Below are 27,935 nucleotides of genomic sequence, written 5' to 3'. Positions count from 1 at the left end.
ATTAAGGGGTTCATTATTACACATTGTGAGTGTCCAAACTTTGGTACATATTTCATATTGAATTAATTTTATCCTGAAAACATGACCAATGGGGGCTGGTTTCTGTACAGCAATTGCACTCTGACACATGATAATCAGTTTGATATATATTTATTATTGCATACATACAACACCAATTGCTTCATACAAGAACTGTGCACTCAGTTTTGCACATGAATCACAGATGTTTAAATACTAATTAATGGTCTGTAGTTCCTGGTTTCTTTGATATACAGAATATGGTCAACAACAGCATTTTTGTCACTACTGGGTTACAGCTACAAGGGAACATTCACCTCACAAAGGGAGTAAACAGACTCCTAGAAAATCTGGCCTTTTAAGTAAAAGCGATCCCCTTATGCCTCTGGCTCTACGTCTCTCAGATTGAACGCTCTCATTCACTGTACACCCCAATCACAATATCAAAGCTTTCCAAGAGTTCCTATCGGAAGTGATCTCACACCAACTAAACGGTCATGAAATCATGTTGCAAAGACATCCCTAATCAGTGAGTGTAAATACAGAAAGTGGCTGTTACTGTTACTGAGCAAATGATGCACTGGATTTAGTAGGCTACTAAGAGGCATTTTTCTTACCCTGCGCTTTCCACCACTGGTAAGGCCTTGCCCCTTTTTAGAAAAGAAGTCAAAACAAGCTACCTGGTGGTGCCATCAAGGCTTCCAGTAGAAAGGAATGGACCACCTCGCTCAAAGGGTAATGTTGCAATCCTCCAAGTGCCATGTGCAATCCTCCACATTTAAGCCATCCACTGATGTTCATTAATGCATGTGCAGTTACATGTAAACCCAACAATACAGAAATAGTAGGTAGTACGATAAAAGGTACAATACTGACGCCACTGCTGCTTCGACAAGACCACATTTAAACACATACATAAAACTTTTGGTGCCATGGTTAGAATCCTTCACACAAGTGTCTGTTTATTTAAGAAGGGGCATGATGAAAAGCAATGACTGATCATGGAAATGTTTCAAATACTGAAAGCTGTGAAATCTGATAAAAATGTCCCATCACACAAAACGTCCCCGCATGGCCACCCACTGCAGCAAAGGACTGCTCAGCTGTGTTGCCTTGTGGGAGTGGTACAGTCGTGAAAAATAATACGGTGGCCTAGAGGTGCCACTGTTTTAAAAACTCATTTTTTAAAATGTAGGAAGGTGGAAACCCAAGAGCAATAGATACTGGCAGTGCTGAAAGCAACTCTTTTCACAAAGTCCTACAAAGAGCAATAAGCGGACAAGCAGCATATTCTCTGATATGCATTGCAAATGTGCATGCCTGCCCTTTCGTACATGATCCAAAAAGCTAGACCGTTTTGTTGAAGGTGTTATTCATGGCAGCCACTTTGATAGGGTCGGCAGCCATTTCTATCCAAGAGCGAGTTTCCTTTTAAAATGCATCTACTGCTATGAGAAAACACAGTGGTCCTGTTACAGCCTGCACATCCACACGCACACAGTATGCATTATGTGACAGGAAGACAGTACTTTTACAGATTGAAACAAAAACACCAGAATTAAAACCAATTAATTAAAACCAAAATTTCAATTTCATCTCTAGAGGTGGACTTCAAAAGAAAAAAGCCAGCACAAGTTCATTGCACTCTCACATACACGCACACTTCACACACTCACAAACACAAACACCGATGTGGACCACGGCTTCCTATCAATAACGTCTGGATATCATATCTTAACAGAACAATTACACCACATTCATTAAAATTCATTAAATATACAGCAGTACTGCTCAATGCTTTGGATCAGAAGACACAGAAGCACTAGATCACACGTAGCCGAAGAGTGAGTGGCACACTGAAGTTAACTATGCCAGTGGAACTGATATGCTCTGCCAGTAAGCCAGACGTAAGCCAGACGCCTCAAACTTTGGCTTCAAAACAAACCTTGAAAGCCCCAAAGACATTGACTTTTCAGTGCATTTTAGATATGACATGTATATACCATAAATATATATATATACACACCAAGTTGCTGGTTTCACAATACATGGAAGGGAAAATGCTTCTGTTAGTATGCATTAAGATACAGTATGGGCACAAGAGACACCACATGTGGACACATGATACTGACTGGCACTGACCAGTGTCTGTCCGTCAAAAGGGGTCCAGTCGCCAGTGCTAAGTAACCTTTGCAGTGGCTTGCAACATGCCATTTGCGCTGACTGCTTGCACACACGAATATGCGTTTGTCGAGACAAGAGGCAAAGCAAACTGAATGTACATTCATGGCAAAGAAAGCACTACTGAAAAATAATATCAATGGTTCAGGCTACTTCTCTTACTGATATGACTGTGGTGACAACTAACAGGCGTAGCCTGGCATGTGAGTCGCTGCAGTTCTTGTGACATCCCATTAAAATCACTCCTGCTCAGGTGCATAAGTAAAATAAAGCAATACAAAGAGTCTCCAGGGGCATAGTATAATGTGTTTTGGGGAGGGGGGTCAGCTGGAAGTCTTAGTGGAAGAGGCCACAGTGACCATGACAAAGAAATCTGTGTGTGCAGGTGGTCCACTACGTATTGTGCAGACTTCGGCTAACTGGTAAAATGGTAGCATATGGCCATACAACAGTATTGCACAGTATTTTACACATATACACACACACACACGCATCTGTGCGCATATATGTATGTATGTATATATATATATATATATATTTGTATATACTTTTCATAAATATAACAGACACAGGCACATTCTCCTGCTTAAATGAAAATAACATCTGATATTCTTGATCCCATCTCGTGCAATGATGCTGCATGGAATATCTCTACGTTTTCTTAAATGACAGACTTTGAGTGCCTGGTTAATGGGGATTGGGAATGAAGAGTTCAAACCTGTCCTATACACCGCACTTTATACAAACCATAATACACATACATGTACGCAATATTTTTCTCTAGATATTCTTTTCCGCGCACGCACTCTTTGAACAACAATCAATCAACACACTCATCTCTCGGTGAACTCGCTCGTTCGTGTGGGTGTGTGTGGGTGGTTTGGGTTAGTCCTGGTGGGGAGGGGGGGCGGCAGGATGGGAAATGACGTGGTGGAGGAGGAGGAAGAGGAGGTGGAGCCCCAGCTGTTCTCGATGCCGAGGCCAGAGGCGGGAGGCTGCATTTGGGCCTGTGTAAACGACGCTGGGCTGGGCGTGGAGAGAGGAAGTAGGGGGGCTGCGGCCGCCGCCGCTGTGGCGGAGGCCTTCCCTCTGAGCAGGAAGTCTGAGTCATCGTCGAACGTGACCCACTGCTGCTTGCGCGTGTCTGGGGCAGGGGCAGGAGGGGCGACAGCAGGGGCAGGGACGGGGATGGGCGTGAGGGGGGTCAGTGGGGTCAGTGGGAAGGCGGGCTGTTTGGGGGCGAAAGCAGACATGGCGGACATGGTCCTCTGGAAGGCCGAGGCGGCCTGAGCCTGCTGCTGTGCGGAGAAGTCTGGCGTGAGCGAGCGGCGCTGCGTGTGGGCCAGAGCCAGGCCGCCCGTGAAGGGGTTGCTGCTGCTGCTGCTGCTGCTGCTGGGGGCGGGGGGCTGCTCGCTCAGGAAGGGGTTGGGGGAGACGCGCGACAGCGTCTCCTGCGAGCGGCTGCGCGACGGCACCGGTGGCGGCGGAGGCAGGAGGGAGGGCGTGCTGCCGGACGACGAGTCCCACGTCGCCGGGGACGCAAAGGCAGAGGAGAAGGAGGAAGAGGAGGATGAGGAGAAGGGCGCCTGCAGGGGGGACGACGAGGGCGAGGAGGAGGACGCGGTGGAGAAGAGGGGCGCCGAGTGCAGCGAGCGGGAGGCAGGGGTCAGCGTGGCCGAGGACGAGGAGCGGGGCTGGGGCGGCGGGAGTGGGCCGGAGCGCAGCGAGCTGCTGCGGGTCAGGGACTGGGTGTTGAGCCAGGAGGAGGGCGCAGGGAAGAGGTCGGAGGACAGCGTGTCGAAGGGGTCTGGTTTCCATTGTGCTTCTCGCTGGAGGCCGTTCAGTCCGTTGACCTGCGTGGAATAAGAAAGGCAGGATCAAAATATGGTGCCATGGTGAGGCTTACGGCGCCACTGCTGACAATGGAGAGGAAATTCTAACTCAAGGCTACAGGCTTTTGCTTTTATAAAACCAATAAGCCATCATCCAGGAATTCTATGTTAAATAAACTAGTAACAGTTGAGATCATTATTATTACTGTAAGACAAAAAACTACACGTTATTTCCACAGGGTCTTAGAGAGAGACCATGGAATGTATAGCCGGTGATGACAACATACATACACAACAACTGTTTGGATTAATACATTAAATAACATGGTCATTAGTGAATAAATAAAATACGTTGATAGGCATTCATTAAGAGTGGGGTGGTACATATACAAAACAGAGTCAAGCACTGGGGTCATAATGGAACTGTAGGTCAGACCAGGTGTATATGCTGGTTTCTATGCTACGTGTCATTTCATTTTTTCATTCACAAGTCCTAAAGAAATTGTGGGGAGTATCAAGAAAACCAACACATCCACTTGTCCCACCCATGAAAACAACTATGGTTTCAAAGAAAAATGGAATGCACAACACAAATATTTGCACAAATACATGACTGACTTAAAGAAAAAAAAAAAAAAAAAACAAGGTTTACAAGGTTCACCACTGGAACGGCCACGAAGAAAAGGAACTTAAAACCAAATGTGAATTCATTCAATGTATGGAACTATGGAGCCGATCATACATTGTTTGTGGGAGGTATGGTTGAGCACTTTGGAGGAAACACTAATGTCTGATCACTGATAAATAAATACCTGTTACCCTGAGGGCTGCTCCTGTGTGTGAGAGAGAGAAACACACATGCAGCGGGGGAGAGAGGGCACCGTTAGTGCAAAGAGTTAAGAGGAGAGGTGCAGTCACTGACGTTTAACAGGGAAAGAGAAGAGAAGAGCAACTGAACTTTGCAAGCGTCTATAAATCTGCAAATTAAAGGTTGGCTGTGTAAGGACAGCGAAGAGAAGGAGCCATTACTCACACAGACTTCAGTCATTGTAAATGTGCCTAGACACTTAAATGCCTCCTTTTCTCTCTGTGCTTACGTTAGTCTACATGGCTACACAGATTTCAATTGTTTTATTTTAAAATTGAGAATCTGAATCTCACTTTAAGTGTGATACTTTAAGTTAAAGTCTTCAGCATCGCAGAAGCGCATACTAACTCCAAAAGAAAGCCTGGACACAATTACAGCCGATTTACTGACCAGGCTGGCTGGACTAATGAGCCCGTATGACCAGTAGAGCGGGTTACTGGGTTGGACAGCAGAAGAGGAATGCCCTGTGCTGTAGGACTGAGAGATGGGGGGGTGGCGCTCACCTGTGAGGCTGGAGCTGGAGCTGGAGCCGGGGCCGGGGCTGGGCCTGGGCCCTGGGCCGACTCCGGGGGGATGGTGTGGGAAGAGCGGCTGCGCGGCGGGGGCTTGGGGGAGGCCAGGCCCGGCTGGGGTGGCGGGGGGCCGACCGGAGAAGATGCCTGGGGGCCGCCGGCGGCCGACTGCGGCTGCATCGGAGAGGGCAGGAGAGGGGTCGGCAGACGCTGCTGCACTGATGCTTGGGGTTGCATGGGAGGCGCCATCTGAGGCTGCATAGGGGTTGCCATCTGAGGCTGCATGGGAGGCGCCATCTGAGGCTGCATGGGGGGCGCCATCTGAGGCTGCATGGGAGGCGCCATCTGCGCCTGCATGGGGGGAGCCATCTGGGGTTGCATGGGAGGCGCCATCTGGGGTCTCATAGGTCCTGGTATTGCAGGAGGTGGACCTAGGGGGAAGGAGACACACAATGTGAATAACCTGGACATAGACCAAAGTCACAGCAATTCCCAACAGATGAAAATACAACATGTTTGTGGTCTCCACCAAAACTTGCTAGAGAGACTGGGGGAGAACCAAAAAGCCAGACGCAGTGGGAGCGGGAACTGGACTGTACTGGTTTTGGTGGCCTGCTCCACTCTACAGTCTCGTGCACCTTGATTACTGTTCTGCACCACTCACCTATTATCCTGTGACACACCCTCACACCACTTGCCCACTATTCCAACCCTAGCCAATAGAACAGCTGGCAAGGGCTAGTAGTAGTCGAGTGGCGCAAGCCACCAACACCAGTACAGTAGTACTGTAGTAGTCTTTGTATACGTCTGCACTTGGCTGAGCTCACCGGCGGGCGGCTGCGCTGGTCTGCTCTGGGCTTCGGGGGCGGGGCGCGGCGCTCCGGGGTGCATGTCGGGGGCCGGCCGTGGGGCTCCGGGGTGCACGTCAGCCGCGGGGCGCGGAGCTCCAGGGTGAGCCGGGGGTGGGGGTCTGGCCACCGGTGGAACACTGATGACCCCTGCACGCGCTGGGATATTCTACAGAGACACATATCGCTTAGTTAATGTTTAATGAGTCACATCTATAACTATGGAGAGGACAACAAGATAAAAATTCGGCATTTCAGTCATGTGCAAAGCTAGACATGTGGGGTTTGTAGATTAGAGTATGCTGAAGTCTCTATTCGTAGCATGATGTTCAAAACAATAACGTTTCCACTTCGTGCCTTTAGTGTTTCTATATTCCCCACTGAATGGAATGGATATGAGTAATGCATCATTGCACAGTAGCTGGACTCTACGCCAAAGTCTGCTCACTAGATATGAGGAAATCAAGACAATGTTTTCTGATTTTTGTCCTTGGAGAGGAAAAGCAGAGTGGGATGACTCACCGGTCGTCCGACTGCTCCTGCAGCAGCCTGGCCGCGCCCTAAAAAACACAACAGCAGGCATTACAAACACATGCAGTCACCGCTGGGCCACGGGCCAGGAGAGCTCCACTGGGGGCAGCGCACAAGTGGACAAGTCTCCTGGCTAGAGAGGCTCCTTGGGTCCAGATCATTTCTCTCAACATACACGTTCATAGGATACGCACAAAGTGGAAGAGCACGTTTACAAAGGGCCAGATTATTAACTCTGTGTATTATTTCACCTGCATTTCCCCTCACACACACACACACACACACACACACACTTTAACTCTTGATTTGGATTGACAAGTAGACAAGTGTCATGACTAGATCCAAATTTAGCTTAAAAGGCGTGTCCAACAGCTGCAGAAGTTTAACTCCATGATGCGCGGGCGCGCACACACACACACGCGCACACACACACACACACACACACACACACACACACACACACAAACACACACACACAAACAGACTTTTCAGCCTTTTCCAGCTCACAGCAGGGGGCCGCCACCTCCCTATGAATCCCCTTGTCCCCTGGCCCTTGGTGGATGTGAGGTGAGGACACTGCTGACTGAGGGACCTGTCCCTCTGTCCTCCCCCAGCCCTGCAGCTCCCTCTCTGGGGCTGCCCTCCCCTCCCCTCGGCTTGGCCTCCCTCGTCCAGCCCTGTTTCCCACGCAACTTAAATGACCGGACCAGCCTGTGGAGAGCAGAGCAAAGCGGGGCAGGCCAGCACACTTCTTTGGGAAAACAGGTTGGGGGTTGGGCAGATGGGGCCCTCTCATCGCACCTGCCAGGTGTGGTGCAGACAAGCCAAGCCCTCGGAGATAAAGCTGCCGTTTTGTAGCGGTGAAAGGCTAGCCCAGGGATTATGCCGCAGGGAGATGTGAGAGCGGTTCACCCCCCACCGACTGTCCTAAATCAGTCAGGACAAATCTGCAGCTTGGCTGAGAGTTAAGAGCACCGGTAACGCCCGTTTGGACGCACGCACAAGAGAGAATAGGGGAGGGGAGGAGGGGAGAATAGGGGAGGGGAGGAGGGGTTCATGCAGGAATTCATGCAGGATTGACATCCGTGCGCCAAAGGTTCAAACTTACCTGCAGGGTCGGCTCGGGATAATGCAGGGCTTTTTTGTCCTTTCATGCAGCATGCGGAAAGGAAAGCCAAGGATTACTTTCACTCAAATACCTTGCACTTGCACTACCCCACAGACATGCAACGTTGGAATAAAAACAAGGCGGAAAACATCAGAATTTCCGCCAGTATCCTCTAACACAGCTTCTGATCATGGGGCCACAACTATCGGTTCCTCTACGCTAAGAATATCACAGAGTCACCACAACCACTTCAGAGTTCTTGTACACGATATCGGGAATGAGGACGAAAAACAATTGAGGCTTCATGGGTCACCTATTAATGCCAGATCAAAACTGGAATGTTTTTAGAAGTTTACACGTTGTTTGGATCACAAAGCCTTAATTGATGATTACCCTTTGACAGGAGTTTGGGAAGAGAGAACTCCACATCTACCTGACATTTCACATTTACCTTCCATGTCCAACATATCAAATGACGAACCCTGAAGATCTCCAAACCCTTCATTGAAGGCTTCAAGCAAGAGTAATAATTGTGTAATTTCCACTTATCCAAAAAATGAATCAAAATAACCATACACTTAGTACAATGCAAAGTCATTCAAGAAAAAAAAACCTATTCACATCACAGGACAATGCAACTCTGCCAAGTCCGTCACAAAACAGCACAGCATGTATGAGTGCGCGCGCACATGATCTGGTATGTGTCCAACAACACAGCTATGCTACAAGCAGAGCATGGTAAACAGCAACACTAGGGTGAACTGCAATGCTGACATACACATGGTCAATTTTCAGGCAGATGGCGCCGTTTTGCAGCAGGTAGCAGAATTCATCTTGCACAGCAATGTCCGCACTAACAATCTACAATAAGCCATGGGGGGCATGAAGACAGATTTATTACCTGCTGAATCCCTTCTACCAGGTATGGGACTTCTACCGCCTTGTAGAAGTGGATGAAGTGAGAGGGAGCAAAAGTTAGTTGAGCGGTTTGGACATGAGCTTATGAGAGGGGTTGAGGTAGATAGTGGGGGGGTTTTACCTATGCAGAAGCTATGCTACAAGCAATGCTGACAAACACATGGTCTTTTTTTTTCAACTACAGGCAGATGGCGTCATTTTGCAGCAGAAATCAGAATTCATCTTGCACTAGAGGTCTGCATGGGACAGATTTTTCAGTCCTGCGCCCATCCGCATCTGTAACATTAGGTCCCGCTCCCGTCCGCTAAATCCCGCACTCCACAGGACATGCAGGAGGGATATTCAGTTTTGCCTTCTGTCTGACAAAGGAGCACTTGATACACACAACTTAAAAAGACTGCCAGATGTCTGAATTGTGAATGTAGGCTTCCTGTCTTTAGAAAGGCACTAACATCTAGTCTAGTAGTCTAGTGGTTTCCTCTTCCTCGGTCATGATTTCGATTTCGAGTTTCGGCAACGGAGCAGCAGGAAAGAATTGAACCCACGTAAACGACAATATCAGTCAGTTAGGCTGCTTAAAACTAGCCTGGCCCCGCCCACCTAGATCTGCTGTCAGGGAGATCTAGTCTGGAACACCATAGTTCATAACCGTTTCCCTCAGACAAGAAAAATGTCAGGCCAATCAGCGACGAGAGGGGAAGACCAAACCAAAACTTGTTGTGATAAACAGAAGCAGCAACACCTGCAAATGTCAAAAAATGCCGTTGGGAAAATGCAGACATTTATTTACAGCAAAGGTAGACCCACATAAATTGTTTCCTGACTGTTGATGCTGTTTTTTGTCAGTTTGTAAAGTTTAGGCGAACTAGAAAGTAAAGTTAGGAATCTCTGATCAATGTGATTGGTAAGGCTGGACCAATGATTTCAAAGTTAGTGCCCGTCGCGATGCAAGTGTTGAAAACGTTTCCCAATCGAGAGTTCCCAGACTGAATGAGTCTGAATATTTCCAGGCTATCCTAAACCCCGTTTTTTAATGCTGCCTGACAGAACATCCAGCTGAACTATAATCATATACACTACTTTAATCATTTCTGTATGTTATTTTACACACATATTTCATTTGCAGGAGTGCAGTGAATCATCTGTTTCTGCCGCACCCGCGAACGCACCTCTCTAATCCCGCCCACTCCTGCATAGTGCTTTCAAAACGTGTCCTGCGCCGCACTCTTTAGCGTCGCGATCGCTGGGTACCACGGGACTCCAGCGGGAGTGCAGACCTCTATCTTGCCCAGCAATGTCCACACTAACAATCTACAGTAAGCCATGAGGGGCCATGAAGACAGATTTATTACCTGCTGAATCCCTTCTACCAGGTATGGGACTTCTACCGTCTTGAACAAGTGGATGAAGTGAGAGGGAGCAAAAGTTAGTTGAGCCGTTTGGACATGAGCTTATGAGAGGGGTTAGGGGAGATATGAGGGTGGAGGTAGCTAGTGGGGGGGGTTTACCTATGCAGAAGCTATGCTACAAGCAATGCTGACAAACACATGGTCATTTTCCCAACTACAGGCAGATTTTGCAGCAGAAAGCAGAATTCATCTTGCACTAGAGGTCTGCATGGGACAGATTTTTCAGTCCTGCGCCCATCCGCATCTGTAACATTAGGTCCCGCTCCCGTCCGCTAAATCCCGCACTCCACAGGACATGCAGGAGGGATATTCAGTTTTGCCTTCTGTCTGACAAAGGGAGCACTTGATACAATCAACTGAAAAAGACTGCCAGATGTCTGCTTTTAAGTTTTCTTTTTTATTTATTCTGAATGTAGGCTACCTTTCTTTAGAAAGGCACTAACATCTAGTCTAGTAGTCTAGTGGTTTCCTCTTCCTCTGTCATGCTTTCGATTTTGAGTTTCGGCAACGGAGCAGCAGGAAAGAATTGAACCCACGTAAACGACAATATCAGTCAGTTAGGCTGCTTAAAACTAGCCTGGCCCCGCCCACCTAGATCTGCTGTCAGGGAGATCTAGTCTGGAACACCATAGTTCATAACCGTTTCCCTCAGACAAGAAAAATGTCAGGCCAATCAGCGACGAGAGGGGAAGACCAAACCAAAACTTGTTGTGATAAACAGAAGCAGCAACACCTGCACATTTTTTAAAAATGCCGTTGGGAAAATGCAGAAATTTATTTACAGCAAAGGTAGACCCACATAAATTGTTTCCTGACTGTTGATGCTGTTTTTTGTCAGTTTGTAAAGTTTAGGCGAAGTAGGAAGTAAAGTTAGGAATCTCTAAGCCATGAGGGGCCATGAAGACAGATTCATTACCTGCCGAATCCCTTCTACCAGGTATGCGACTTCTACCGTCTTGAACAATTGGATGGGAGCGAGAGGGAGCAAAAGTTAGATGAGCCGTTTGGACATGAGAGGGGTTAGGGGAGATATGAGGGTGGAGGTAGATAGTGGGGTTAGGGTCGTGGGGTTTTACCTATGCAGAAGCTATGCTACAAGAAGAGCATGGTAAACAGCAACACTAGGGTGAACTGCAATGCTGACATACACATGGTAATTTTTCCAACTACAGGCAGATGGCGCTGTTTCGCAGCAGGTAGCAGAATTCATCTTGCACAGCAATGTCCACATTAACAATCTACAGTAAGCCATGGAGGGGTGGGGGGCCTGAAGACAGATTCATTACCTGCTGAATCCCTTCTACCAGGTATGGGACTTCTACCGCCTTGTAGAAGTGGATGAAGTGAGAGGGAGCAAAAGTTAGTTGAGCGGTTTGGACATGAGCTTCTGAGAGGGGTTAGATGAGATATGAGGGTGGAGGTAGCTAGTGGGGGGGTTGGGGTCGTGGGGTTTTACCTGAGGGCGGTGGTGGGCGCTGTGGGGGTGCCGGACGAGCCGGAGGCGCGTTGGGCCTCGGGGGAGGGGCCCGCTTGGGTTCCAAACCCTGAGACGACGGTCCGCCCATTGCAGAGTCCACTGGAGAACCTGAGAAAGGGAGAGTGTTAAGGGTCATCAGACATCACATGCTGCTCCCGTGGTGATCACTGGGGCATACACATTTGCCTGCCTCTAAAACTACAGCTCCTCAAAGACTTACACACACACAGGGAAGGTTGGCAAGGGAAGTTGAGGTTAGTAGTCAAGTGGGCACTCCATTTCATTAAGCATGTTTGCTTTGGTTCACACAAGTCACTGCACACGACTGAGCACACTACTACACAAGCGCTACAGGCCAGTCTACAGGCGGCTGAGCGCACGCACTGGACTCTTTACCTGACAGATCTCTCCTGAAAGGCACGGGGCTTAAACTTCCTTTAGGTGCATAAAAACAAAACAAGAACAACACAAAAATCAAAACAAAAATATGACTTAAAACAAATGATAAAAATGAATAAAATAGACAAAATAGAAACAAAACAAAGAAACTGGACCCAAATGAAGTGACCCTTCTGTGAACTAGACGCTGGGCTCTTACCCTGTGCTTGTCCGGTGGAGCGCGGTGGTGCCCGACTGGGGCGGCTAGGGGCGGCCGGCTCCCCGTGGGTGGGCGAGTGGCAGGGGCTGCCGCGGGGGGAGGGCAGTGGGGACGAGCCGGGGCCGACGCCCGCTCCAGGCTGCAGGTGCTGCGGCAGGATCTCCTCCACTTCCTCATCCACGTCACCTGGGGAAGTGAAACCCAGACGGGGTTAACCCAGGCCACAGGCCTTCCACAAAATAGAACACACTGCAACTCTACTTGGAACTAATTATAGTACTAAAGTACACGCGTAGGAGACACAGTACATCTCTACGCTTTAGTACGGCAGTGAATCCCTGATGTCGATTCCAGTAATTCTACCGAGATTCTACTAATCAACGAGATATGATCACAGGCTCGTACCCTCCATGTCGAATTCGTCCTCTCCCACGTAGGAGTCCTCTGCTAGCAGCGTGGAGCTGGCTGAGGTGGGGATGCTGCCAAAGACTCTCTCCACACTCATCTCGTCCTCCAGGCTCTTAATCCAGCCCGGGCTCTTCAGACGCACATCTATGATCTTCCCCAACACCTGAGCGAAGCCAGACACAGACGAGTGATACACTTTTCAGAATTTCAGACAGATACGGAGATAAAAGGTGCGTTCAAATTCAGTGGCGAACGTTTGTGGCGAATATGTCTTTTCTCTGAACAGTTCAATTTGAACGATTTGATATAAACATTCCATTGTAATGGTAAAACACTTTTTCCAGCTTCACTGTATGTTTGTGGAGAACTACCTCCTCAAACACTGTTTGCGAGTGTTTGCAAACGTTCGCCTATGTTTGCGAATTTGAACGCACCTCAATACAGGTGACTGCAACACAAGCTCTGACCGGATACATGTTTATTGCGTCACTAAAAGCAAAAATGAACATGCGTTCCTTTACCTCAGACGCACTGAGTGACAGTGCGGCCAGAGCAGAGTAGCCCTCCAGGAACGTGACCCACATCTTCTCCTCAACAAACCTAATCAGAACCATGAGGAAACAGGAACGATAATTAAAGCTACATTACCAAATCCATGTGAGTTACTGATAATAAATGTGGCACTTTTACCCATATAAATCATGAGCACGGTGAATGAATACATTAACATCTCGTTAGCATTTACCTGATGAGAATGACCTCGCCGAAGGCGGCAAACTTGTCGAGCAGCTCGTCGATCAGCGCGTCGTCAAAGTAGTCGTCTGGTCCAGAGGTGCAGAGCGACACCAGGATGGTGCCGTCGGGGGGACCCTGCAGTGCGATCACGTCCTTGTAGACCTGGTGACGCGCCTCCGGGTCCACCTCCAGCACGTCCACGTCTATGACGGCCATCACGGGTCTGAGGAGGACGCAGAGGCAAACAAAGAGATGAAGAGTGGAGAGCAGAGATGGCAGATATTCAGCAAATACAGTGCAACAATACAGCAGAAACTTGCATATAGATGTGTGTGTGTGTTAAGTGGACTATGGCACCTGTGATCAGAGGTCTTGAGTTCAGCTCTGCCGTAGTACTTGAGTGTTCCTGGGCTCCAGGGTGTCATATCCTCCTCTTCAGATGAAGGAGCGCCCACCACATTCATATTCATCTCCTCAGCTGCACACACACACATATACACACACACATACACATATACACACGCACGCACACACACACACACAATGAATGCCATGAATGACTTTCTATGTGCCAGATGTTGCTCTGAGCTTCATATTCAAAGCTCCATTTCAGAAGCCCCCACATGGATAGCTAATGCAGCCCACTGTGAGGCTCAGTCTTGCTGCGACCGCCATGCCTCTCCTTACCGGTCTTGTCAAAGTTCCACTTCCTGCGTTTCCACAGCACTCGGTCGGTCCAGGCCGGCGTGCGGCACTTCTCACTGGTGTCATAATCCTCAGAGAACAAGTCGTATTTGTAGGTGGGAGCAAAGTCTAACTTCCCCTCAATGAAGCCGCGGAAAACCTGGGATTGGGGGTGTATATTTACATTAGATCATTAATTCTAATCCCACATTCCACTACTACTATTAGGCTTTGCTGCCAAAGTTCTTCTTTAATGCCAGATGGATATGTAACCATTCTGTAAGTCGATTTGGACAAAAGCATCTGCCAAATACTATAATCATGTAACCATAACAATTAATTTGATTTCTTTCCACCAGCAACATTATACGTTAAACAAAACATGGCATGGGAAACACATTAAGAGGTTAATTTGCACATTAAGAGGTTACTTAAAAAAAATATTCCTTCCAAATTTGCTCATTGATACCAGATGAAAAGTATTTATTTGACTAATAAGCCAATTGAGTGATTCTTTACCAGACCAGCGTTCTTCTGGTCCACCAGCTGGTCTCCAGCGATGAGGGAGTCCCAGTTCTGCTGGCGGATCAGCTCCTTGACCTCCTCATTGGGCATGCTGATGCGGTAGTTAAAGTCTCCGCACCAGAACACGTAGTCATGGGAGTACAGCAGACGACCCTGTACAGAGAGGAGGCAGAAACAGAGCATAGGAGAGATTTAGTAAAGATGCAAGTGCTTCAAATTCATATAGCATGTCATTAAAAGGACAGCTTGGGATTTCCCCTTCTATAAACACCATCTGTAATTGCCACGTGGGTAGTGAGTCTGTTTTTTTTTTTTGTTCCGTTCTGTATATTCCTGAACAGAAGTCCAGTTGATGCAAAACACACCATTGGAAACTCTGGATTTCTTTCTACACTATTATATGCCTTCAATGTCTATTTGCCATATATGGATGAACCTTATGCCATATATGGATCAACAAATCTATCTATTTGCCACAGTCTATTTGCCATATATGGATCAACAAATCCTTCTGTATATATATATATATATATATATATATATATATATATATATGTATAGAGAATTGAGCAGAACACTTGTTGACTCACAACACTTACAATCCTAACTGATAGGTGGGTAAAAGGAAAGATTTCTAGACACTGGAGATTGACTTAATCACGATGTCATCTCCCACGTAGAGAGAGGTGAAGGGTAGTGAGGGGCAGTGAAACAGCAACGGTATGATTGGCAGCCTGGTGAGCAGTGCCCTAGTTACTAAGTTATAACTCCAAAGAGCTGCAGGGCGGATGGTACTTAGACTGTCCTTGGCAACAGGAATTAGAGCAATGCCTTTCACACAGTGACATCCACGTGGGCAGCCGTGGCCCACTCTGGACTTGTAACCGGAGGGTTGCCGGTTCGAGCCCCGACCAGTGGGCCGCGGCTGAAGTGCCCTTGAGCAAGGCACCTAACCCCTCACTGCTCCCCGAGCGCCGCCGTTGTAGCATGCAGCTCGGGGAGCAGCTCACTGCACCGGGATTAGTGTGTGCTTCACCTTACTGTGTGTTCACTGTGTGCTGTTTGTGTTTCACTAATTCACCGATTGGGTTAAATGCAGAGACCAAATTTCCCTCACGGGATCAAAAAAGTATATATGCTATACTTATATACATGTTTCACATTTTTGTGGGGGGTGCAAAACACTTTTATTGTTACACCATCACTCTAAATAATAACATGAGTGTTACCATGGGGAAGGTGAGCTTGCGCGTAATCTCATTGTAGTCGTCGTTCCTCTCCTTGACCTGTGATTGGCCGGCGGCAAAATGTGAGCACACAAAGCACATGCTGGTGGTGTGGAACAGCAAGCGAATGGCCACGCCCCCTTTATTGCCTGTAGCTCCGCCCATGCCGGTCTTCACTGTGTCCACAGCAACATCCCTATGCCACAAAACATTGTATTGCATTACAAAGTAATCTTATCCTTAACCCCAACCCCTATAGACCATGGCAGGGAACCTTACACATCACACATCACACAAAACAGGGCAAGGGAAACATGCCCATTCAGGCATTACTAGCAAAAATGCTTACAGGAAATGTGAACTGTTTTTTGCCGTGTCAGAAGAAACAATTACGGGCAAGAGCGCTGACATGTAGCGCTTTTTAAAACAAACCCTTCATCTTATATTCCATACCCTCTACTGGTGACGTCTCCCTAAGACCACAGCATTAACTGGGCGAGTAAAACGACACTGGGGGCATTGTGTTGGGGCTGTCGGTGGCGCATACCGAATGAACGGGGCGTGTTGGGGGCGGATGAACACAAACAGACACACTCCAACGAGCTGCTCGGACGCCAGCAGCACATATTTGCAATCGCGGGAGAGGTTCTTCTGCAGCTCGGCCGCCCACAGCTTCTGATTAGTGGTGCTGGAAGGAGAGGAGAGGAGAGGAGAAAGAGAGAGAGTTGCATTACACTGAAAAATACACTAGGGGATTGAAGATTGGCACGCAAGGACCTCTCCTGGAGAGAAACTCAAGGAGTCAGCTCTTTGGGGACACTGACTGTAATCCTACAAGGTGTCAGTCATTTGCTTCAGCAATGTCTACAAGAGGTATCAGTGATATCTACACTGGGCTGTTCCTGGTAGTGAATAGGAAATAGCAGGAGATAAAATACAAACGATTCTACTAGCATGTCACCAAGTGAATTCTACTTCAACTGGTACAGCCAATGATCCATACCTTCTCAGACTGCAAGTGGCACAAAATAGTCTGGAGAAGAGCTCTGGAGGCAAATAGCTAGGGGCAGAAGCCCTGTGGGTAATCCACTGTTTTGCCCCCACTGTTTTGACAGATGGCAAACTTGGACCTTACCTTGCACTGACTATGTTTCCAGCATTCAGCTCCACCATCTCCTCAAAGCCAATGGCAAAGATGTCTGCAGGCTCAGCTTTGCCATCTGTGGGGCAGAAAGGAGATGTTATATTGGACAAGACTGACCGCCGCAGAACAACATTTACAGTGACGGGAAAGTGCATGTCATGTCTATGCACCAATGTTCCCAAATGGCAAGTTCTTATAGGCATTGTCATGTCTACTCTATTCTGGGCTTAAACCGGAAAGATATTAGGCCATACGAGGGAGGGACGGTGTTGGTCTATCAATTCACCTTGGAATTCTGGGTGGCCTGCCTTCATGGGGGCGTCCAGGAGCCAGTCATTGAGGGTCTGGTTCCGATATGCGATACTGCGGAACTGCTTGCCACCGTTGACGTTCCAGGTGCCCACGCACACCCTGATCTGCTTGGGCTGGGTGTACTTGTGATAGTTCTGGCACATGCCCAGTAAAACTCTTGGTGACGCTTCAGGACAAACCAGAAGAAGAGCAGTGTCAGAACACAGAAAAAAAAGGCATAAACAAGAATAAATAAAACTTTAAGTGGGAAGGAAGGGGGGGAAAATAACTACATGACAAAACAACACAACAACTCCAAAGCATGCCAACAAAGGAGACAAAAAGGGCAAGCAATCGGGAGGAGAAATATTAAATTAAGGATGGAACTTTGACCTCATCTCCATTCATAACTGGGTAGTGCATACAGCATACTGTACCTGATTGTAATACGGGCTCAGAGACTAACATTGTAAGCATTGGAGAGAGAGAGAGAGTGAGAGAGAGAGAGAAAGGGAGAGAGGCAGTGCGGTTAGCCGGTTAAACAGATAACCGCATTAGCACTGGGTTACAGCTCTAATCTTACAGCCAGGACAGCTGCGTGGGCCAGATTAACAAACCTTTCATCCCACCACCACAGCACAAAATCATTCATCATGATGGATTCAAGCTCACACGCCCCGAGCCGAGACACACTCATCTTATGATGGCTTATGGTTATCAGAGAGCAGAAAAAGGCCACACCTTCAGACAAGAAACCTCAAGACACTTTTAACTGAGTAGGCTAAGAGAGACATGCATTTGAGCACGGTGGCTTACGATTATCAGTGAATAAAAAGCACTGCATTGAGCTGCATTCTGTGTATGAAAGGTGCTATACAAATAAAGCTTATTATTATTATTATTATTATTAAAAGGCCACAACTTCATAAAAAGACACTTTTAACTGACACATTCACTTGTGGTCTGTGAAAGGGATACTATGCGAGGTCTTTTATGAAGAGGGTCATCTGTGTTGTGATCCAAGGCGAGCCTGAGCGTACCATAAAGGCTGCTGGTGGTGAGCAGGGCGCGGGCCTTGTCGGCCAGGTCGCTGTTCAGGGTGCTGCCCAGCCGCAGGACGTCAATGGCCTCCTGCTTGGAGCTGTCAAAGAAGTTGTTCTGGATGGTTCTGGTGACCGAGCGGGCGCCGTCTTTCAGCTTTCCCCCCTGAGCGAAAAGGCGCAACGCAACGAATCAAAACAAAAACAAAAAACAGTCCAGTTGTTTATTCATGGAGAATAAAGTCTCTGGATATGGCCTGTTTGAAAGTTCAGACCATGGTATGAGATCAATGAATCAATGAACAGTGGAACAGTGGAACTCAAAACACAACAAGAAGACAGTCAAACAGATAGACGACAGACTGACTGAAAGGACATCACAATGAGTAAGGCAGGCCACAACTGACTGATCCACTTACCAAGCAGCCACAGAGTATTCCAGAGGTGAGCAGAAGAGAATAACACACACGCACACACACAGCGTTAAGAGCCGCCCAGAGAGAGAACAAGCCAGTGTTTCAAGAGGCAACACCTTGAGAGACTTGGCCTTGCGGTGCGTTGTTTGGGAAGAACCCCAGGTGCACTGCTTACTGTACCTTAGCCTTGCCATCCAGGGCTCCTGTACCGGCGTAGATCTTGCTGACCGAGTCTCCGTTGACGGACCACATGGTGCGAAAGACCTCCTGGAAGCGAGCCACCAGCTGGGGCTTCTCCGTCAGCCCCATGTCCTCCAGCTGTTTGGGCAGCATCTGAGGACACGAACATGAACAGGAAGAAATCAGGATGACGTTCAAGAAACAAACCCAGTCAAACCCAAATCAAAAGCCAGTAATGACAGCCAAAAGGCCGAAAACAACAAACTCCCACATGCAACAGTCATCCTAAATGTAAATGGGCCGCTATGTTTTTTTTTTTATCCATTTATTTGGTGATGAGCAAAAAAAAAAAAAAAACACAAGCAGGACAAACCTCTAGTGCAAAAAAGGCCTGGACACTATTGGTTCGGTCCAAGCAGTCCAGACAGTTGACGCGAAGGGTCCCAGTCTGGCATCTAGAGCAGATGACACAGATGAGCTCCATAGTATATGCAGGAGACAGCAACAGGACAAAGAGAGAGAGAGAGAGAGAGAGAGAGAGAAAGAGAGAAAGAAAGAAAGAAAGAAAGAGAGAGAGAGAGAGAGAGAGAAAATGAGGGTCTTTACCTCTGGATGCCTGTTTCTCCAGAGTAGTAAAAGAAGCCGCATTCCTCCAGGAACTTGCTGACCTGGGGCTTGAGCACGCTGTGCAGCTTCTCTGCTTTGCCTCCCTTGACCATCTGATGGTAGTCGAAGTTGATCATCCTCACTGTGGATGCATGTTCAGAAGCTTTCAGATGGCTCTGTCAAAACACATCAAGCAAGAGTACCAGTCAATACCACAACACATTCATCATCAGCAGGCACTATAAATGGCTATGGCTATACCTACCACTGATTCATGACTTTGGCTGCTTGCATACTGCTGGACTACTGACTGCATACGACTTGACACTTTACAGTCAAAATCATTATGGGAGCAGTATGCAGTATGCCATTTTAGAAACAGCCTATGAGTTGATTTGAATGAAAGCGGTAGGTAATATAATAATTTGTGGACTAACACTTTTAATCAGTCATGACACACTGAACCCCCTTTGCCTCACCTGGAAGGCTTTGCTCAGCATGTGCTCTCCCTCCTTCATCCCCAAGAGGTTGAGGATCACTTGCTTTCCATAGAGTCCACGCACTCCAGTGAAATGTCTGCCATGGACAAAACACAGGAAATGCAGGATATAAGTTCTGGAAATATATTTATACCAAACCAATACTCATCTGAAGATATGCCCAATTACATGGCTAAGTCAGGCTATGAACTTCATTTATGGGTGCGCTGTATGTGTATGCTATTAAGCTATGTGGGTGCTGGGCAGGAAAACTGCAATAGCGTAGTTCACACAGACCATAGTCGTATATTTGCAGATTTGCAACATGATACATATTATGAAAGGCTATGGTGTAATGAGGGGTAGGTCCCCAGGAGAACTGGCCATCCATGCTGCTTTAATGAGAAGCGACATATTTTTAAATCTTGATAACACCACAGTTAGAACACATCATTCATCACTACAACATAGTTTTTCTCTGTCCATAGCAAGTATTTAACAGGCTTAAAGCAAGGAACATTGCTGTGCTAGAGGTTATCAGACAATTTCCAAGCCGTAATAATATAATGATCTATTTTCAAATCGTTAACGGCCCAGCCCATGCCTGAATTCCGCGCACAGTGCCTGAAAGTTGTAAGCCCTGATTAAACAATGTGGAAATTACATGTACTACATATTTAATCTCTGTGTACAAAATCACTCTCACCTCTGTGCTCTAGGCAATCCATCATAATGTCAGATATTTAAAATAAAGAAAGAAATTGGACAAGCTCGATATAAGAGGCAACAAGTTTGAGGAAGAGAGGAAAAAGGAGGAACAGAAAAAGGTGATGGTGGTGTGTGTGTGTGTGTGTGGGTGTGGGTGTGGGTGTGGGTGGGTGTGTGTGGGTGTGTGTGTGGGGGGGGGGGGTTAAATGGAAAGAGACAGTGAAATATAGCGTGCGTGTGTGTGTATGTGTGTTCGCATGTGTGTGTATGTGTGTGTGAGAGAGAGTGCGAAACAGAAAGAGTGTGAGAGAGAGAGAGAGAGGCCCAGTCCATGCAGAGTTGGAGAAAGTGAGACAGAGGGCCTTGAAATCTGTTATAGCACAAAACACTGACTCAGCACGCAGTGGGGTTTCAGTGCTGGGTGACTCATGCGGAATCAGAGCTGTCCATCTCTGCTCTGTTCCCTAGCAGGGGGAGGAGGGGAGCTGGAGACTGCATTCAGCACAGCGTGTATGGCCTCTCCTTGGGGTGGCCATGCCAAGAGAGGAGGACCTCCTATCTTTCCATAATTCATCCAGCTCCATGGGGGTGGATGTGAGATGCAGACACGAATGGGGGTGGGGTGGTGGGTGAGGGGTGATCCTCAAGCTGCATTAGTCAACAAGCATGTCCTTCATACGCCCTTCACCTCACTGGAGGCTTTAAATGTATATAGTGAGTGACGGGGCCATCAACCAATGAGATGCAGCAGTTCTGGAATGTGGTATTAAGTGAGCCTCAGGGGTTGGGTACAGTGGACTGGTAGTTGTGGAGGGCATGGATACTCCAGGGCTGCATGTGTATTCTTGTTTAGGGTGGAGTTTACTGGTGTGTGTCTGTGCAAGCACCCTCTACAGTGCGTGCCTGAACAGCGGAGAGGTTTGTGGTGAATCTGAGCACCTCTCTCTATATCTCCCTCTCTCTCTCCCTCCCTCCCTCCCTGGAGTGTTGCCAGCCCAGCTGGAGCGGAGCTGGACCAGCCAGTGGGGAGCAGCATGCTTCTTTAATTACCTCTCGAAAGCTGGTGCGTTCGCCTCAAAGCCTCGAGACAGCTTGACACGGTGAGAGCCAACCTTAGGACAAGGAAACACAAAGACGGTAAAAACACAAACACAACAGAGTGTGGGGGGGTCACTGACATTGTTTGAGCTCCATCCAAGAGGAAACTTGAGGAAAAATGAACACAGAAGACAGGTATCTGGTACGCTCAGAGACTGAACCAAAAGGCGAAGTGAAACTACAGTAGCCCTATGAGAAAAGTTTGTGCAGGAGGAACAATGTAGGCGCATGCAAAGTCAGACTATCGAGAGCACTGTGTCAACAACAAGAGAGGACAATGGTCTTCTTCACTGGAGAGATCAGAGACAAGTCTGTTGGTTTAGTTACATCACAGCCCATTCCCAGCCCTCTCCCTCTCCTATGCAAATATCACACTTAACTACTTGCTACCATATAATATCAGCACTCAGGATTTAAGAATAATAATTCATTATGCAACAAAATAAAGATTATGTGAGATACGCAGAATGGAAAAATACAGCCAGCCACCAAAGACATAGAAATATGCGTGCTCCTCCTACTGCTAAAGTGAAAGCTAGAGCATAGCATAGGCTAGGTAATTTGCTGCTGTGTGAAGAGTGTGTGCCTGTCTGCCTCTTTCCCTCCCTCTCCCTCTTCAAAATGCATCTTGTTAAGGCCGCCCATCTCTTCAGACACGGATCAGTGTAGCTGAGTCACTCTGAGACAGCAGACACCAGTCACGACTCACAGAACAGCAGCATCTCCGCAGCCTGGCACGCGCTACCTTACAGGGGGGGATAACAGGTACTCCCCCATTGCCCCCACCTGCTCTGTCCCTCCCCTCTCCCCCACTACGTGCAGTCCAGTGGTGGAGTCTAACAACAGGAAATGAATTCTGCCCAGGAAGACGTTAAGTAAGAACAGGCGGCAAACATTCCCTGTTTATGGGGCCTTTATAATATGCTTCGCTCGAGCCAACTATTCTTCCCCCTTCAGTGCTGAACAACAGGGCTGTAAATATTTTATGAAATCTCAATACTAGCGTCAATGGCGGCAGCTTAGGTGACAGGGAGGGCCTGTGAAGCGTGCCTCAAAAAGACTGCAGTCTGACCACCACGGTCTGGATGAGTTCATATTTCTTTAACAACCTTTAACAATAGTCATCACATAAAACTTTTATAGCAAGTCGACAACACTAAAAACTGTAAAGTTTTACTGTCCACAAAACAAACCGATAGAGATAATCGTTTGCCCGTCATACATGAGAGAGAAAAAAAGAAGAACATCTAAATGATAGGTTTCCAACTCTTGAAAGGCCACAGAAACAAGTTAAGAGAAAACAGCAAAGCCCTCTACAAACTCAGGTCTGATGACGACTAGCTAGTATTCTGTGCAATGTCAAGGAAGAGACACAAACAGATCGGGACTTGTTAACTGACATTTCAATAAGATTTGGCAATCAGGGTGCCTTTAAGAGAGGAAGTGAAGACATCTGGCTCATTTTCAATTGCTTGCCCCTCCTCCCTGACATTGCACAAAGCCCTTGCAATAGAACAGGCCTTCACCAGTTATAACAAACAGTATCAGCATCCAAATACCAGGTGTGGGTTCACTTCCTCTCCTGCTGCGCCTGATTGGCGATTTTGATTCAGATGAAACAATATCCCCTGAATAGACTTTTTCTGATGACATGAACAGTAACAAGCATAAGTATTGCCGCTATGCTCTAAAGCACAGAACATGCTAGGGTAAGCCTTCAAGAATACTTAAAAGTTTTAGTACACTGAATTGAATTCTTTTTCGATGTATTAGTCAGAAGCAGTATGTAATGTATGCAGAACAATTCAAAGGCCTCCAAAAGCATCAAAGAGCAGCCCCTTACCTGAATGCCAGGCTGTTCCCAGAACAGTGGTATAGAGCCACGGATTTGAATGAATGAGGACACTTTGTCATCAAGGAAAATGACCTGAGGCGGAAAGACAGTGAAATGTCAACAAAATGTGCAAGTTTCTTACATTTCACAAATGACACTTATACATTTCACAAATGACACTTGTGCATGTTTCTGTAATGGGATTTAAGAGGAAGTGAAGGAGTATAAAAAGAGGAAATCACAGAAATGAGATAAGGCCCAGACTGAACCCTGATGTTATCTGTTTGAGTCAATAACACAGAGACATGCAGGGAAACAGGTGCATGACTGCTTATCGTGTTATCGCTCAAAACTCAAATACTGAACCCCTGGCAGCCCACAAGGGAAAAGATAGCAGCTGTGACTCGTGAGCATTTGAACAACACTGGACGCAGTGTCCGTGTGAGTCTCACCTGCTCAGTCTCGACAAAGTTGGCCACCTGGCCGTCGTCGTTGGTCCCGCGGACATTGAAGCGCGTGCCGGCCCGCTCCGAGCTCAGCCTGGAGATGACACAGGCCTTGGCCTGCTTGTGGCCCGCGTAGATGGTGCGGATCTCCACGCCACCGCACATAAGACGCAGGAGCCAATCGTCACAGTTCACCCCGTAGTGTTTCAGGTGGAGGTGGAGGGATTGGTTCCTGTGAGCAAATATGACAATGCAGAGTTAAGCAGAATAAAGGCACCATTTCATACCCCTTGATTTGTAAAAGGCACAAGTGATCTAGTTCCTCTGAGCTCAGCTGAGCAGTACAACTCTTATCAATTCGCTGGGATCCAAAAAATGATATTTCACTCCCATCTGGTACATAAAACATGCATAGGAGTGATGAATAGTGCAGGCGCCTACCAACAATGATGCATTACGAGGCATTTCAGTGCCGTCTGGAGAAACAGAACCCACCAGAAGAAGCGATTATCTGTGGTGTCCTCTTTGATCCTGCGGTGGGCGTTGAGACTCAGGTCCATGCTGACCCCAGTGGACGACCAGGCGAAGTAGAAGTTCCCCGAGCTGAGGATCTTCCGAACGTCTGATATGCGGTCCTCATCGGACGGGTCATTCTTCAGGGACACAAATTCCGTGGCTGTGACCCGGAACACCTCGGAGTCTTGGACTTTCCCCACTGAGCTACAACCGGTCACCACCACAAGACTGTGCAGCATGGAGTCTCCTGCAGGGGTTAAGGGGAGGCGGAGAGGGAGAATTGTTTATAAGGAAGGCAGTTTGTCTTGCACACTCTCAAACACCTAAATACAAACAAGTGCTACTATTTGTAAACACTGACTGAAGTAGGAGGTTCCCGTGATTGTATACGTAGTGGGCAACCAAACACTACTTAGCGTCCCTCTACTGTTTGAATGGAGCTGAACAGGAAGAGATAACACACATTTTTTCTGCTGTGCTGTATATCAGGAAGCCACTCAAGCAAGAAGCATATAACTCCCTACCTGGTCATGTAATGTTACCCTTATCCTTTTAGGGCCCATTCATTGTTTAAGTCTGATTTAAACCCTTTCCTCTCTTTATATCTTACTGTATCATGTGATGTCATTTTAATCTGTTGGTAGTGGCATGGCTTAGCTTTGTGATGGAAACAGGATTCGCCAGACAACAGAGTACAGGAAAGGAGAAGCTTTTACTAACTCACCCAAGTTGAGGCGGAGAACTCCCAAAATGCCATACGCATCCAGCATCTTGGTGTATGTGTTTTTGATGGCCTCTTTCTCTGCAGCAGCTGAGTGGCATGCAAAACAACGACATGCAGTTTATGCAATAGCAGCAGACAGGCATATTTTACCATGCATGCACTGCAGACTATCAAAAAGCCCTGTGGCTTCTTATTACTGGAAATATCTGAATAAAATACCAGGTGCATATTTTGACACATATAGACTACTGGCAGAAATCAATGAGAGGGATGGACATGAAACAGTTCACAATACATTCACAGTAGGACATCTTACACAAAACTGCGACAGCCCCAGACTCAAACATCAAGCACTCATCTCGATTTCGTGTCTCCACGATGACACTGTAGGGGGGTGGATCCAGTTTGTGGTAAATACGGTAACCTTTGCTGAAGGCCATGATTAAACTATGATGAGGGATCCTGTTTTACACCTATGGATCAAAATGGAAAACATAATAGCATTAGCCTACACATAAGCAAATAGACAAATATCCATAAAAGATATGTCTGATTAGGATTAATAGGTTATTTAATTCAAGATCCAACCCTGTGAGGTACTGCAAAGTATGACATACAACAGCTTATGCTGGACACTTTACCACCTTGGTCTTTCCGAGTAGTATTCATTCAGGGCAACAACTGTCAGAGTGAAACAACTACAATTTAGCTAATCTAACTGTCCAGTTAGCCCATTCCGTGCAAGTGGCATGGAATAGCATGCACGCAGCGTATGTTTTTAGGGACCGTTTCAAGCCTCCTACCGCGAGGCAATAACACCAGACTCTGGGGAAAATAGGTATCCGAAGAGGCTACATGACTGTATGATAACCATAATTTGGCTACACGGTATTCGTTTTCCACATACCACAGTATTACTAGTTTGTGACAAATCCATGCACTATTCCAGTAAACATAATAAAATAGCAGACTTCATTTGTTAGTTTCAAAATTGCTAATGGCTCTCTATCATCAGTATCATCAACATGTTCTAAAATGGAATAGATAGCCTAGACGTGAGCCTGAATAGTCAGGCTGTCAAACATGTGTTCAGCTTGTTTCATATTTTACGGATTGAGACACCTGAATTGCATCATTGATATCAATCTTATGCTCCACATTCTCAGCGAAGCCAAACGTTTTAAATCAAATCAATGGCCTGTAAATCTGATGGTATGCTGACCATTTAGCTCACTATGATTAATGTTACAGACATAGGGTTAGCTGAATACTAAATGTTAAATTCTGCAATCAACATCTGCAGTGTTCATGCACAAAAGCATTTGCTGGCAAAAAGGCAACTGCAGCATTAAACAAATAAGGTGGGCAAGTCAGTGCAAACCGTAACGTTTGCTAAGCTTATGATGGGATGGGAGAGAGAAAACGATGGTGCTGCTACCTTGTTGGCTAACATTACCTGGCTAAAACCAGACGTCGCTGGGCTAACAAGGAAGCATGTATTGAATAACGATGTAATTTCTACATAACAATGAAAACAGTGCATGTATGAACATAGCCATCGGGCTATATTTATTAAGAAATGCAAATCAGTGGCAAGATGCTGTGCTTTCCAACAGTGCAGTCATCGCAACATTAACGTTATAGTGCTAACCAGCTAGCAAGCTAACCTGCCAAGGTCTTTCAGCAGGAGGGAATGGTAGCAGATAAACAGCTAGCAGGCTAGCTTGCTAACATCAGATGGATATTTCGCCTGTTCGGTTTCACTAGCTAAGCCATAGCTAACCAGCTAGAGGAATGCCTTGAGCTTACAGTTTCCTCGTCCCCACCGCAGTCGGTCGTGCTGCTGTATAAAGGTTATTTACCACTGCTATTTTAGTTCAGTTTAAAACGGCAGAGCAGTTTGTCCCTTTCAAACCCATGGAGAGAAAACATAATTTGGTACTTAATTCGGTACCAAGGTACCTGTCACCGTTCCCCCCGGCGATTGTCAGTGCCGAGTAGTATCCAGGATGATAACAAATGTAGCCAGCTAACAAAATCCCCACCCACCCACTGCTTAAGATCTGCTACGTAGTTTCCGCATACGGGTGACGAGCGGCACAAATCTCGTTTGAAAGACTACAAATGCGACGCGTTCAAAACAGTCATTTTGTAACCCAATTACCCTACTGAGTGTATCCAAAGAATGTCTGGTGTATCCAAATCTACTCAACTTTGATAACTAATCCCATTTTCCAAATACAAAACAACTCAACACAAATCAGTGATTCTACATGTAAATAACAAATCATAACTTGGAAGTGTTTTTACCTTTTTGGCAGAAATCTGAATTTGAATGTCATTAGCTTTGCTCAGTGGAACATAAAAGTGAACTAGAATTTGTAAGTGGTGTAAGTGTTTATGCATACAAATTTCAGCAGCTAGGACTGAATGCGAAACTAAACCATAGGCTACAAGCCAAGCTATTAGCTTCATTCATATTGTAGACCCACAATATGCCACTTCTTGTGCAGGCCATGGTTCTGTTCAAACTGTTCAATGTCCAATGCATTTGTTAGCAGACCATGCAGCGGCA

General features: G+C 46.9%; 1 protein-coding gene across 14 annotated transcripts; it reads right to left on the bottom strand.

The window, feature by feature from the left end:
* Nucleotides 1–134: 134 nt before the first annotated feature.
* synj1 (synaptojanin 1) lies at nt 135–27,406 on the bottom strand. 14 transcript variants are annotated; one of them, XM_048228828.1, is made up of 34 exons: nt 27,307–27,376; nt 25,677–25,833; nt 25,361–25,447; nt 24,616–24,883; nt 24,127–24,352; nt 23,684–23,767; nt 21,793–21,854; nt 20,035–20,131; nt 19,556–19,731; nt 19,323–19,404; nt 18,950–19,102; nt 18,354–18,519; nt 17,751–17,774; nt 17,309–17,500; nt 17,014–17,098; nt 16,426–16,566; nt 15,882–16,074; nt 14,647–14,805; nt 14,131–14,287; nt 13,801–13,921; nt 13,454–13,666; nt 13,230–13,308; nt 12,706–12,871; nt 12,301–12,486; nt 12,099–12,137; nt 11,682–11,810; nt 11,512–11,550; nt 8,800–8,838; nt 7,899–7,937; nt 6,782–6,819; nt 6,239–6,428; nt 5,403–5,842; nt 4,851–4,864; nt 3,911–4,052 (listed from the first exon to the last, which is right to left on the bottom strand). In XM_048228828.1, the coding sequence occupies exons 2-34, from the start codon at nt 25,798–25,800 to the stop codon at nt 4,040–4,042; spliced, it is 4,221 nt and encodes a 1,406-aa protein (XP_048084785.1). In that variant the 5' UTR covers nt 25,801–25,833; nt 27,307–27,376; the 3' UTR covers nt 3,911–4,039. The 14 variants fall into 14 exon arrangements, with proteins under 14 accessions (XP_048084692.1, XP_048084684.1, XP_048084717.1 ...); XM_048228838.1 differs by having other exon boundaries at nt 3,917–4,052; nt 4,844–4,864; XM_048228735.1 differs by lacking the exon at nt 4,851–4,864 and having other exon boundaries at nt 135–4,052; nt 27,323–27,406.
* Nucleotides 27,407–27,935: the final 529 nt, after the last annotated feature.

This window comes from Alosa alosa, chromosome 2, assembly GCF_017589495.1.
Source record: "Alosa alosa isolate M-15738 ecotype Scorff River chromosome 2, AALO_Geno_1.1, whole genome shotgun sequence".
In the NCBI taxonomy this organism is placed as follows: Eukaryota; Metazoa; Chordata; class Actinopteri; order Clupeiformes; family Clupeidae; genus Alosa; species Alosa alosa.
The sequence above is the reverse complement of the archived record's forward strand: the minus strand, read 5'-3'. Positions and strand labels throughout refer to the sequence as shown.